Below are 14,844 nucleotides of genomic sequence, written 5' to 3'. Positions count from 1 at the left end.
CACAAGTGTTTGTTTTTCACTGTGCATATGTTAGCAAGAGTGTATGTATGCATGATGCTTTCAATGGGACTGAACAAATTTATGTAGATCAAGAAAACAAACAAATGGATACAGATCTTTGTCCAACTACATTAAATACATTGCTTTACTATATCAAATGTTGGTGGATTTAATGAAAAAGGATGGAAAGAAGTGGCAAAGTTTTGATGGATCTCAACATTTAAACTGCTTTAATTTCACAGTGTTAGTGGCACAGTAGATACATACAAGTACTTTTTTTCTCCTCAGGTGGAAAAAAAACAATATTTTAGTCATTGAACAAGACCATCCACACATGCCAATGTACAAGGTTACAACTTATGAACAAGTCGGAATCTTTCCCATTTACAAGGAAAATACAAATAAAACAGGATATTTTCCTTTAATTCTTTTGTATAAAAAAGAACAAATCCAAAAAACAACATAAAGGCAATCTAGAGATGTATGAAAGGCAAACTTAGTTTTCAGGACGAAAAGAGGACTGCACGGCCAAAAACCTTACATGGAGATATGTCTTTAAGCACTTGTCACAATGATTGCCTGGGACCTGTGATGGCAATCACGACCCTCAAGACCCTCAAGAGAGTGCTGGGAGGAAAGAGGAGCAGATTGTGGACCGGAACACTTTCTAAAGCATGACTCCAAACACAAGAACATAGCCCCAAAGACCCAACACAAAGCCATGGGCGAGGACTGGACTGAATAAAAAGCTTTCAAGCAATACAATTTTTTTCTTTGTGCAAATTCATTTGCTTTTTCTGTAGATTACGGAAATATTTTTGGCCTCTTTTTGCTACATATTGTTATATCTTGGAGCACACCCAAGTCAAGCAGAAGCGTTGTTCTGGAGAAGTGTGCAACGCACATATAAACACCACAAACCTTAGAGTGTAGCATGTCTAATAGCCTAACAGGTCATATAACCAAACATCCCCACCCAACCCTGAAAAAGAAACAAAGGAAAGACCAAGACAGGTTTAAACGTTTCTTTCCATAAAATGAATCCCAGAGATGTAGACATCATTACAAGTTTTCTCAAATTAACCCCCCCCCCACAGATGAATAGTTAAAGAAAGAATATATTTACATACTCAAAAAGAGATCTTTTAAAAACAAAACCTCGTAAGGAGAGAGTCAAAACCGTACATACTGTAATGCTGCCCTCTCAGTAAAGCTCTACACATTCTGCTTTTTTTTGTTATCACTGTCAGCTCAGAAACCCACTTGGCACGATTGTCATACATTGATTGGGTTCAAAATAGCCACCTTAAAATGAACAAATGACAAATCTTTTGATCCAAAATGAACAAAAAGGAGACTTGATGGGTCAAACAAAAGCATCTCACAATAAAGATTGTGCTTGGAGCAGAAATATAAAGAGTTTGGATCGAAGGCTACATGAGTAAAATGCTTAAATGCTTTAACGTAAGGCTAAAGGCATTTGCGTAAATTGTGTGAAGACTTGTAGTGCGGAGAGGAGAGAGAACACCTCTCCTTGCTACATGAAGAAAATGACCAAACTATGTACCCAGATATAAAAGAAAATAGAAAACACCATTAAGAAAAGACTTGGGGGGGGGGGGGGGGGGGGGTTGTGGTTGTGTGCAATGTGATTATTTTATAGGTGTAGTCCATCAACACAAAAGGATATTAAGGGTGGCACGTTCCAGAGCTACAAGTGTCAAACAAACAAATCTCACAGATTCCCTGTGGACAAACCAGAGCTGCGAATAACTGCACATAACCAAACATGCATAAAACCGTTTGGACAGACTTTCTTTACAGACAAAGCCCTGGTGGGTGCATGTGTTCTGGCTACAATAAAGTGATAAAGGACGGTGCGGCTCACCGCCCTGTCCAATCACTGCTGCAGCCTGGCCACTTTCTCATCGCTAAAGTGGCATGACACAATGGCACAAGGTTGGTCGGTATCTTAGAGAACACATATACTGAACCACACACATTATTGAATCACACATTCACTACCATGTGTACTTGGTGTATAGTGTTGAGAGGTACAAACTTGCATAGATAGGGTGCAGGACCAAAATGATACGTGTTCTGAAAAGTGAACAGTCTGGATTTTCTACATTTGGTGCCCCTGTCAGATTTAGCTATAAGTGCCCTTTTGAAATGCTCACTTGCCCTTCCATTACCATGTTTTGATTCAATTTTTAAAATACACTATGCAAGTTTGCAACCAGTGGTCAATTTACAGGAGTAATATAGGATACAGGTATTTGGATATAGATACAGTTGGGACAATACCATGCCACAAACAGAACAATATGGTTATTTGTCTATACTGAAACAGGATAGAGTGAAAATCTGAATTTGAACATTGTCGTAAGGAGAAGCTAACATGTTGTTGGGAAAAGCTCTGCTTCGGCAGAGATGACTGTCAACAGCCTGAACTAAGAAATGGGCAAATCAACAAACAAACCAGACATTCAACATTTTTTTCAGTTGAAAAAAAGTTTCAAAATTCAAAGCGGTTTCCAGACCTTGTTTTTTGTTTGGAGAGAAGAGGGTATTTTAAGCAAAAGTTAGTAAAGCTTTCCTCGAGCCTCGTCTCAATTCTAAAGTGGGCTCATCCAACGAAAACAACTGCCTCACCCGACTGGGAAGAGGACATATGAAATAAGCGTTGTGACATCACAATTTCAATTCACCATGTACATACAAAAACAGCTTATAATTCATCTATAGGACAGAATAAAGCAATTGAACTGAGGTGACGGCACTCCGTGTGCTGTACAGGTGAGCACTCCTGAGTCTCCCGCTCACACTCGCTCCGCCCTTAAAGTGACGAAAGACGAAAGTTTATGTGCAACAGAGCGAGTTTTGTTTTTCACTTTGAAACTCGGTCCGGCCATGCCCCAGCGCTGAGTGAGGAGCTACATTAAGGATGTGAGACCAGAGCAGAGTCTCCCACCGGTGAGAATGAAAGACTGACCAACCTCACCAGGAGTCCTGTGGAGCAGACTCTCTTGATGGCCAACACCATCACATGAAGAACACAAAGAAAGCACACAGATGAGAAAATGGTGTGTGCGTGTATGTGTGTGTGTGCGTGGTGAGGGGGGAGGACTCCAGAACATCCTCCCCCAACTCACATGACAAACCAGCCAACTGAACAACGAATGAACCAGCCAGCCAACCACATCCTGCAGCTCAGTCCAGGAAGTGGCTACAGCGGGGCTCCTAAACAGACGCCCAACTGGGCCATTCCGAGTCGCTCCCACAGCCGGTCCAGCGAAGGGGTATGGAGGCCCGCGCTCCATCCTAGCAGAGGCCTGGACCATATGACTGCAGCCCTCTCTTGCTCTCTGAATCCTCTTCTCTCACTGGGCTCTCAAAGGCAGCATCTCTCTCTTTCTCTCTCTCCTTCTGTCCCTCCTCCACCTGCCTCTGGAGATGAATACGCTCAAAAGCTGGAGCGAAAGGGAAACCAAAAGGAGGAAAAATGGAGGGGGGTAATAGTAACATGTGGGATGGGGTCAGGGGTGACGCTGGGGGGGAGGGCCGATGGTTAGGTGGGCAGTGGGTCGTCATCGCCTTTGCTGCATTTGCACTTGCAGCACAGCACGAAGGGCGTGGCCAGCAGGAGGAAGGGGGACGCCACCAGCAGGAGCAACCCAAACCCAGCGAAGATGCCGACCACCTGAGAGAAGGAGAGACAGAGATGGATGTAGACAAAGAGCGATCTAGTTATTGCCACCAATTGCTACCTCTTGACAACCAAACTCTTCCAACACATCTAACAAGCACAGCATGCCTAACCCACACTTACCATATACTTCCTTCTTACACACAATACTATGATGACTCTACTAACTCTTACTTCACTTCTGCACCCTCATTCTCTGGCTGTTCTGCACTCACATTCTCTTGTGGTGCTTGCTAAAGTTTGAATTTGTTATATGTTAGACCGGCATATCTGGGAACTTTGAATTTGCTACCTGTCTCTGTCCCTTTTTTGGGGAAAGCAGACTGCTTGGATTGAATGGAAACCTATTGAGTTGATCCTTGAGCAAACGTGAATAAAAAGCACAAAATACTGTAATTTCCCAACTATTAGCCGGGTTTATACATTGATTTTGCAAAATGTCTTCATCTATGAGGTTAATACACAGGGGCAGTAGATATGGTATTAATATGTTTTTGTTTTTTTAACTTTCATAAAACATTGTCCTGCGGTTTATACACAATGCAGCTAATACACTGTAAATTACTGTAAGGTTAGTGTGAGCGTTATCTGTGTGTACGTGGGATTTATGCGACCATTACATTACTATACACAACATATGCTTGAATATCTTCAAAGAGACAATAGTGAAAATAGCAATATTTTAAACATTTAGTAAAATAGTAAACATGACCAACCAAAATACAGAATGTATGAACACACTAGCAAGGAAAAAGTGACAAGTGCAGGACTGTGTACACTTGGACAGATTATGTGCAATGCATCCATTCACCACACGGGGGCAGCAGGCATGAGCAGAAGGGTTTCCTGGTGCAACCTGGGCCAGGCCAGGAAACGTTCTGAATGTTTCATGGGCCTCAAGCCTCTATGTGCATTATAAACACCACGCCGCCTCAAGTAGCGGCCTGTCAAGGACACAGAGGTCTGGAAAAGGCCTGAGGAGTAGGGGAAAGCCTCTCCTGAAAAAGAATCAACAGGAGGCAGAGTGGATGGTTTAATGTACAAACACTCCCCTGGCACTTCCTGGCTCCAAAAAGCACTAGATAGAGAAATGTGGTAAGGTGACCTTACCTCCTCCTTCCTCACTCTCTCTCTCTCTATCTAGCCCTTCCTCTCCATATCTGCCCTCCCTTTCTCTTTCTCTCCCTCTCTGTCCTTACTCCACTCCCTGGCTCCTTAAGGTCTGAATGGAGGGCAAAAACACTGAGGGCTGGGGTGGAGGCTGGTGGCAGTGGGCCGGAGAGGCTGGACCTCAGGCACTAAGCCCCGGGGCTTTCATGACACTCGCGCCCCCGGGGCCTCAGCCAAAACACGTCCTCAAGTATTCATAAAGGGCCCTTTTCAGCCGGACTCCTTTAGGGTCCTGAGGAGAGGAGGAACTGTGCCCTGTCGCCACAAGGAGAGGACAGAGAGAGAGAGAGAGAGAGAGAGAGAGAGAGAGAGAGAGAGAGAGAGAGAGAGAGAGAGAGAGAGAGAGAGAGAGCGAGAGAGAGAGAGAGAGCGCGAGAGAGAGAGAGAGAGAGAGAGAGCGAGAGCGAGAAAGAGAGAGAAAGAGAGAGAGAGATACACAGAGCCAGCGAGTGTGTGAGAGAAGAAAGTCAAGAGAGGAGAGAGAGGAAGCGAAAGAGAAAGGCACTGTTCTGCCCCTGCGCCACAGCTCCTGTGACTCACTCTGCCCCACTGAGCAACAGATGTCTTTGTGTGAGCGGAGAGCAGAGGAGTGAAAAAAAGGAAAGCGCTCCTTCTGCTAAATGGGAGCCTCCGCCAGAAAACTGCTCTCGGAAGCAGAAACAGGCGCCAGCCTTTTCTCAACCTGCTAAAAGGATGCTGCAGTGATTTTCTATTAAAGATGTAAAGCCTAAGGTTAAAACATTCCACAGATTTATTGAAAAGAAAAGTGAGTGTGCGAAGAAAGACCAAGCAATGCCACACTCTCTCCATCTCACTCAGTGCATTGTTACTCACACACACCTGTCTCATCCTGTGAAAAGGACACCAAATATAGCCTGAAGTTGTCTGAAGTCCTGTTCTATAGGGCCGCAGCTCTGGTCCACGTGTCAGCGTGTCTGCATCTCCACGGGCAACACGTGGAGTGTGTGTGTGTGTGTGTGTGTGTGTGTGAGTGTGTGTGTGTGTGTGAGTGTGTGAGTGTGTGAGTGTGTGAGTGTGTGAGTGTGTGCATAGACACACGCTGGCGGTAATGAGAGCTCTGGCTGGCAGGGAGGAGGACAATGGGAGCAGAGAGCAAAGGGAAAAACGTGGGCACCCACCTGCGTTCTGTGCCAGATGACTGAGGCCCTGGAGTGGCCTAGTTTGTTGCGGCACGGCCCTTTGTCGTAGTGGATCAGCAGGAAGTCGTCCTGTTAAAACACACCGCAGACACGCGCCACCACATGAGGGGACGTACCACAGACACAAGTTTTCACATGAGCACAAAACACACCAAACTGTATAGCAATAACTAGAAATCCGCTTCACTATCGTATACTATACTGGAGTGCCTTTCCCAAAACCATAGTGGCTAACTAAGTTAGCAACTTTGTTGGCTGCAATGCAATTTCCCATTGCCAACCAACTAAGTTGCTAACAGGTTAGCAACTAACGTTTTGGGAAACGCACCCCAGTATGGTAGCCTACATTCAATGTCTTTCTGAAACCGCCAATGTTGATCTTAGATGGTAATCTAGGCTAGGCTATATTTGCCCCAGTTGCAGGCAAACAACAATTACACTTAGTCACAAATGTGAGAGAATGTTGTTGAGTATGATACAGTATCTCAAATAAATGTTATGAACACACTTACATCGAGTGATTCAAGGCAGTACCAGCAGAAGGCATGCTTGCAGTTCTTGCACATCATCTGGGCACAACCCTCGTCTCGTTCGATGTAAACTTTACACTTAGGACAGCGCTTAATGGGAGCGTCGTCCTCATCACTCTTGTAGAAGGAGCTGTTAGGGAGAGAGAGAGAGAGAGAGAGAGAGAGAGAGAGAGAGAGAGAGAGAGAGAGAGAGAGAGAGAGAGAGAGAGAGAGAGAGAGAGAGAGAGAGAGAGAGAGAGAGAAAAAAGACCGGTCAGAACCTCATCAGTTTCACATTGACCAGCTGGCTGTGCCCTTGAACACTCTGACTTGAAAACCTTTACACGTGGCATTTAATGAAACAGTGCAGCATGGTGTACTATTTTGGTCGTAACAACACCTTGCTCGTCCTGAGGCCAGGCCTGTGATGGAGGGATGAAAACGGGGGAAAAGGTCTGTCTGCTAATGAATAGCAAGCATACACCCAATTAGCATCGTGTCATACATCAATGTGTCATTCAGCATGGCACACAAAAGCACCTTGCTGGAAACTCTTGAGGACAGAGCATAGCAATTGGTGCCGTGTGTTGAAAACCACACAATTTGGGGGCTTGCCAAACAGTAGTAGGCACGGGGATGTTTTTTTCCATCTTTTGTCCCCAACAGCACACACCAGCGTTCCTCATCCTTCTTTTTTTGTTGTGAACGAGCAGCTTTTTTCTCCTCCAAGACACGAGAGCAAGGACAGTTGTTTGTTCTATCCTGAATGAAGACGCAGCCACCACAGGTTTGCTATAGAGAAGGGTACGGTTCATACACCCACTCTTGCACGCAGCTGCTGATTCAACTCCATGGCAACACTCGAGTGATCGACTACGAGTCGTGGTGTCAGAGAGGACTGATTTGAAAAGCACACAAAAGCTCACTTCTTTTATGACTCGCAGTGTACACTGATGTTAAGATGGCCAACAGGAAGAATTGGATTACTGGATTTCTCAGACAGCCAGATTTAAAGATTTCTTTTTAACACTTTAGTAAAGAGGTGCAATGCAGCGGATGTTGGTAAGGCCTTATATCCCTCTGTCATTGACTGTCTTTGCATGCACACCATATTCTGATTAAGGTCCCTATTCTGGTTAAAGCGATATTCAGAGTAGGATGTTTACATCTGCAGCAGAGTGTTGAGCTATGGGAATATTCCCATTTAAATGTTAATTGGCATATTCCGATTAAAATAGCGTGCAGTAGTGGTAGCAAGAGCATCTTGACATCTTTAATGGTCTCTGTCCCAGAATTCCGTAGATGACCGCAAAATAGGTGAAACTGGCCGTTATCGTTTTGCTTTTTAGCCTTATAAAAGGCAGCTTTTCCATTGATTCTTGACCTGTCAGCAGTATACGCAAAACCTGCTTCTTTTAGTTTGTCGCACACCCTTTTAAAGATATCACTATAGACCCCTTCAATGTTTGAAATAATCCAGAGCCTAGGTTGGATGCGCGCACAGAATGGGGTCAGAAAAATGGCACAGCCATTGGACCAGCATGTTGAGCTGTCAAGGTATGCAGGGTCATTGTTACCCAAGGGCCACAAACCGTACCTTAATAACTTAGTCTTAGTTAATGGCGATTGTCTGCCTGATCCTAAGCTGATAACAGAATGGTTAGACGACGTTAGTGTGGACTCACACACACACACACACACACACGCACACACACACAGCTTTCTGACCCCAACATGCGCACACCTTTTCTGTGACGTGGAAGGGGTCTATTGTTGTGCTTTCGCCTATCAGCCTTTCATGATTTGAATACATAAATTGACCTAATCATCGCTCCAGTAGTGCAAACTTTTCACACTTTTCACAGTACTGCCAAGTTGACAACCAAGCTACCAAAATTCCTTGCACGAATGTGCAGACATAAATTAACATTTTCCAAATAATGTGACCCAATAAGTCACATCACATGTCCCAATGATCTAACTAGGGTAATGGAAATTGGGTGTTTACATGCCTTGCACAATCGGAATACTGTAATTATTCCAATTGAAATATGATGTGCATGTAAACATAGTCAATGTTACATGCAGCAGAAAAATAAATGCTACTGGATTAACCACAACTACCTCATGTTCTACAAAATCAGCTTTGTGAAAACCAAGATAGAGCACCTATATATCCAACGTTATCTGAAACTCGTATAAGGCAGGCAGCACTATACAATTGTTGGGCTTCTTGGCAAAACCAGTGGCCCTTTCTGCAGCTCATTACAGAGGGCACAGAGAGGAGAGAAATTCTGCTGGGTACAATATTCGCACTGACGGCTGCTTGGCTGGGCTGGGCTGGGCTGGGCTGGGCAGAGCTGTGCAGAGCTCTGTGGTTGGAAAAAGCCCCCTCTGCTGTTTCCACTCCGCCCCTGATGTCCCCGCATGACCCCAGACACCACTCTGTGGCGGTGACAGTCTGTGTGAACCAATGTGCTCAGCCCACATCACACACGCATGGAGAGAGACCTGACTTCGGGGATGGGGGGGGCTGCTAGGGGGTCTGTGAGGACACGCTGCTTGCTTCGGGGATGGGGGGGGGGGGGGGCTGCTAGGGGGTCTGTGAGGACATGCTGCTTGCTTCGATGAACCGTGCAGACGGGAAGGGGGAGCGAGTGAGTTTTCAAAAGCTCAGCTCCTCAAAAGCGCACACACCAATACTTACAAAGACTTTATCGTCAGCAGATAGCAGAACGACTCCCCCAAGTCCACTACACCAAAATCCACTACACTGCTGGAGTTCAGCTAGTGAATTTAGATTAGATAATATGGTATGGTCAGACCTGAAGTCGATGAAGAAAACAGTGAGATAGAGATAGTAACATCACTACACACCTTCGGTGCATCAATGCGGATGTGCTTTGGTTGGGCAATAAGAGCCTTGAGCCTATATAGTGGTAACATGATGCAAGGTCTTTCTAATTACACTGAGAACAGAGAGACAGAACAGAGCGTGCACTGTGAGCTGGCTGGGAGATCAATAAGAGTCAGCAGGCCAGGCAGGGTTACCTGGTCTCCCCGGGCAGGAAGGAGGTGATGGGCAGGTTCTCCTGGCAGGCCTGGTCGGGGTGCCAGCTGGCCTTGCAGGCCGAGCAGAACTCCAGCATGCAGACGGAGCACTGGACCAGCTGGGGAAGCGGCACGTCCGACTCCTTCAGCTGGCACACTGCCTGGCACGTCGAGGACGGGCACCAGGTCCGGCAAGGGTCCAGCAGCACCTCTGTGGGCAGACAAAACGAGCAGATAAGAGTGGGGTGGGGAGGGGTGGAAGAGTGTTAAGGTCAGGCTCCAGGTCAGTACAGAGCTGCATTAGGCTTCTGCTAAAGGAAGGTACCAGGTCATCATCCGCCAGCCTGGTGAAGCCTTAATGACGGGCAGATTGGGACAGCGTGTCCTTAGATGCCCTCCTCTGTCTTTATACATATGATGGGAACTGACAGCAACACAGACTTACACTGACACTTCAGTATGGCTACAGAAAACAAACATAGGCTTTTCCCCAACAGCTTTCCCCCTCCAACTGCTCCGATTCTGCCAGTCTAGCATACACCCTTCCCCCTCCATGGCCAAATGCTGTGCATGTTTAATCAAGATGGCACTTGGTGACTTTCTGGTCTGGCTGACCATGTGGTTGGAACAACTAGCCCAAAACCCCAAAGCTCCAGCCTTGCCTTCAATCTGATGTGACAGGCCATGCAGAATCCCACATGCACTCTAGCCTCCATGTCTGAGAATATGGGGAGGATTCTGCCTGGCTGGCCAGGGACATCGATGAGACGGATGGCTGCTTTTATTGAGCCTTTTGCCTTTTCTCAAGGATTTTTACTCATCTATGTGAACGCATGCGAGGTGGGAGGCTGTGTGTGTATATGTGTGTGCATGGATGACAGCAGCCCTAAAACACAAGCGGCAAACAAAACCACTGCTTTGGTTATAGGAAAGCAAATTATTATTCAAAACCCATGAGATTCAAATTCCAGACTGCATGTAAATGTTTTCTATGGAATTAAAACCATGACGATTACCATGGTTACTATGGACTCAACAGACAGTGAAGCCCTGGCTGCTATAGGGACAGGAGAGGCCCCCGTGCACCATCAGCAGGATTTCATACCGACACCATCCAATTAAAAAACAAAATCTAATTACGGCGACTGCAGGCTTTCAACTACGCCTCTTTGATGCTGCTTGGGTGGCGCTTTTCCATTTTAGTCGCTTTGAGGGTGTGCTGGGTCAGCCAGTACTCACCGAGATCACCGCCTCGTGCTCACTCAAGCGGCGTCAGATAAGCCCTTCCTTCACAAGAATTGATCTGATTCTAAAGTCTCTAGGGGAAATGATGCATAGCATGGTGCAGAAGAGGTTTGGAAAAAGCTAAACGTCTATTTGCCATTTGATTTGGGTGTCTCGTATGAGATACAGTGTAATGTTAAAATTGATGGCTCTAGGTTCACCCAACCACACCAATGTCACGATCTTGCATCTTAATGTCCACAGTGGAGTGGAGGAGGACTTGCTAGCAGCCTTTTTGAGCCCTTTCCGTAAGTGGGTATTTGTGCAGGTTTTACCTAATGGAATTACCAACAACTCATAGCGTTGTGATGTGAAACATGGGTTTATCATTAGGGGAAGCCTGGACGCTTTAAAGAAGCTATGTGGAATTCTGTAGATTTCGAGTGGTTTAGAACAGAGTTTCTTAACTGGTGTGACAGCTCATGTTAGACATCATTTTAGTGGTAGACACAAATAGGCTACGACCCTGAATATTTGAAGTAGGATATGGATTCACTTAAATTGAGGACAAAATGGGACAGAAACCCCAGTGTGTGATGTGCATTGAATTGCTGGCACATGAGAGTATGAAACCATCAAAACTAAAATGCTACATGGAAACAAAGCACCCCTGTCAAAGACAAATTTGTCAAGTACTTTGAAAGGTGACATCACAAGTTTAAGACTTCACAAATGTAATGCCAAACATCAGCATGTTCCAAACAAGTAGGCACTTCGCATGTCTTACCATGTAGCTCACCGTAACCGTTGGCTTGATCGCTAAAAAAATATATGGGTCGTGACTTAATGAACATGGTAAATTGTGGGTCCCAAAGCCAGACCAGTTAAGAACCACTGGCTAAGAACACGGTCACACGGCTCTTTCACATTCACTTGCATTGTATTTAATACAATGGCCTTACAGTACATGGTAGAACGTACGACGAAAGAGAGCTGGCCCGACACTAATTGGATTTTTGGACATTTTAACCTAAAAAAAAGAAGAAAAAAACGCTTTTGAAAAACTGTTGTAAATGACTACCATAAAACGGAAGTGGAAATAGTGCAACGTGTTTTTGGTGTCGTCCACTTAATGTGGTAGCCACAGGTGCTGTCCTATACCTGTTAATAGCATTTTAGCCTTTAGAGTCTCTCAAAGTCTTGAACCAGAAATATTACACTACTGTTCTGTGTGTCTTCGTTTTCATGTTGTAAATGACTGTTGTAGAAAGAAATGGTTGATCTTTAATGCAATATCTACATTGTCCATTATCAGCAAACATTCATCCAATGTTCCAAAGACACATTCTGTTTACTAATCTGATATCATTTTAAAAGGCTAACTGAGAAAACACTGGAGAACCCTTTTGCAATTATATAAGCACATGATGTTATCTGAAAACTGCTGCCCTGCTAAAACAAAAACAATGCAACTGATCTCAGCTGGTATTCTGTCTATAATGGACTGGGAAAATGTTCTACGTTTTTAAGTAACCCCAAACTTTTGAACGGCAGTGCGTGTTTTTGTGTGTAATGTAATTATATATATATATATATATATATATATATATATATACACACACACACACACACACATCTGTTGCACATCATTGCCTCATACTTACCCCTCTCAAACTGCAGCTTCCTGTACCTCTGCATGATCTCTGTAGCGACCATAAACTCAATCTAAGGGAGGAGGAGAGACACAAAGACGAGGTGAGGTGACCATAGAGATGCCTGAGGGATAACTTCATCTTTCATCCCTGACCCAGCAATCCCCATTCACGCATATAGTACATACTCATGAATATGTATTGCATCACTGCACAAGGCTGATTGCTCGTGGGGGAAAAAAAACAAGGACAGTTCTCTGAGAGGGAAAACCAAACTAATGGTGTGCACCATCATTTGTGACTACCACGGTGACCACACAGGTGTATAACAGTGAGCTCAAAGGGTGGTGCACCAAGATCTCCTACACTAATCATCCACAACCCCGGCTGGCACAGACCAGCGAGAGTAAGCCGCCGTGCCAACCAAGCCCCAAGGTTCCGAGTCACCTCGGCGACCTCATGCTAGCTCGCCCCTGCTGTCGCTGTCCGTGTATGCATGCAAGAGATTTCCAGCAGCATGTTCATCCATGCAGTATAAATACAGCCACCTGCCTGGCCAGGCAGGAGAAGGCCATATTGATGTGTGGCGTGAAGGAGGGCGACAGGCCGTAATTCCTCCTTTACAGGATAGCCCTCCGTAAATACTCTCATAATCCTACACTCCCTTTCGCTTCCTGAGTGGCACAGGCGCTCTAAACACTATTAAAAGCATCCAAGTGCATAAATGTGATAATATAATCAAGATGATTGAATAATTAGTCAAATCTGTCACCATTTCTAGTCAATTTGATCAGTTACGTGTTGCTTTGCATAAATACCTGAATATGCAAGTAAATATCTGCAAGTAAATATCTGCATTTCAACGTTTGTCTGCACATTACACTGTGAATTTGATATTCACTTCAATCGACTATAAAATCAATTCATTTTTGAAATAGTTAAACTAGTAACACTGGTCACTGAAAGCTGCTCTTACAACATGCTCTATGGCCTTGGATCCTTCACCTCACAAACATCTGTCAGGGACAGGGAAACATCACATGGTGGGGGAGTGTTGAGTTCTGGCCCAAGGGTGATACAGCTTTTTAGAAGTTCTAAATACACTGCACTACAGAAATTGACATTTAAATAAGATGTTCTTTGATAAACTTAAGTAATGTACAACTTTAATGTACTTCAACACCACATTACCTCATTTTCCTGCAGATGTCCCCGTTTTGGACAGGCAGAATCTGGACAGCTAATTGCAGTTTCAAGGCCCTCTTTGATCAGAAGTTCCACATACTGCTTCAGGCACTAAAGGGGAAGTTTCAAGCAAAAGCACATTAGTTACCAGCATAAATGTCCCAGCATGTCCTTCCACAAAAACCACTTGGGTGTCCTGACCACAGTCCACACAGCATCTCGTGTCACAAGGGGAAGTTAATTTAACGCAGGCTTTTTACATTTTATAATGCATTGCACAACCACTGAAATACTCAGACAAGCTTCAGCTTGGTCTACGTACAAGTTGACAAATAACCACTTTACAGGTACTGTGAATACATTGCAGTAGAAATTTGTTTTAAGGAAAGAATCCACTGTCCACACCTAGGTTCAAATTAATTCATGACCAGGTGCTACAGATAACACAGGCCACTGAAAAGAAATATTCAATGGCCCATCTTCAGACAATCCGTAATAAGACTTCTTGCAACACTTCTGCTAGTCTTGTTAAGGAGACTGCTGACTTATCAGTATCACATCTGGTTGTCATTCTTGCTTTAGTGTGTTCAACTCCACCATTTTGGCTGACTATAGAGCAGGTTGAACAAACAGATCTGATCTGCAACAATGTGAGCTGCTTTACACATAACTCTGAAAACATTAAGAAATGAAGACAGACATTGTATACGGAAGAAGAATATGCTCATTGGGTTAAGTTTGTGCGCATAAGACTTAAGGCAGATAACTTGTTATGCAAGTGAGAGGATTGCTCTAGTCCAGGGGTGTCAAACTCATACTAGGCAGTGGGCCAGATTTGTTGGAATGAGACCTCATGGGGGCAGTCATTTTCATGGTCATTTTCATTTTTCTGCATTGGTATCAGAGTGTTGTTAAATTATATACTCCTTTACTATACCCACTCATGAGCAAACAAGTACAAATCATTTACTCGTCATATCCTGCTCTTTCTCTCTTGAAACACTCTACTACCATGTCATTTTTTTGGCCTCTTCCTTACTGAGGATGGTCTGTTGTGCTAGGTTTAATCAATTTATCACAGAAATTGCTTATTACAAATTGTTGAAGAGAGCTGGATGTGAATATCTTTTATTTCTAATTTTCCCTTCCTACCCAAAACATCTTGGGGACCGTATACAACCTGC

The 14,844-nt window shown here is 44.5% G+C and overlaps 1 protein-coding gene across 4 annotated transcripts in view; it reads right to left on the bottom strand.

The window, feature by feature from the left end:
• Positions 1 to 213: 213 nt before the first annotated feature.
• Positions 214 to 14,844, bottom strand: part of rnf144aa (ring finger protein 144aa) — a 29,918-nt gene continuing 15,287 nt past the window's right edge. For all 4 annotated transcript variants that reach the window (XM_042071664.1, XM_042071665.1, XM_042071666.1 and 1 more), the window contains 6 exons: positions 13,667 to 13,771; positions 12,488 to 12,548; positions 9,600 to 9,810; positions 6,552 to 6,699; positions 6,019 to 6,108; positions 214 to 3,703 (listed from right to left, as the gene is read on the bottom strand). In XM_042071664.1, coding sequence (XP_041927598.1) covers positions 3,572 to 3,703; positions 6,019 to 6,108; positions 6,552 to 6,699; positions 9,600 to 9,810; positions 12,488 to 12,548; positions 13,667 to 13,771 — 747 coding nt within the window. In that variant the 3' untranslated portion in view covers positions 214 to 3,571. The remainder of the gene's footprint in view (positions 3,704 to 6,018; positions 6,109 to 6,551; positions 6,700 to 9,599; positions 9,811 to 12,487; positions 12,549 to 13,666; positions 13,772 to 14,844) is intronic.

The sequence above is a fragment of the Alosa sapidissima genome, chromosome 19, assembly GCF_018492685.1.
Source record: "Alosa sapidissima isolate fAloSap1 chromosome 19, fAloSap1.pri, whole genome shotgun sequence".
In the NCBI taxonomy this organism is placed as follows: Eukaryota; Metazoa; Chordata; class Actinopteri; order Clupeiformes; family Clupeidae; genus Alosa; species Alosa sapidissima.
The sequence above is the reverse complement of the archived record's forward strand: the minus strand, read 5'-3'. Positions and strand labels throughout refer to the sequence as shown.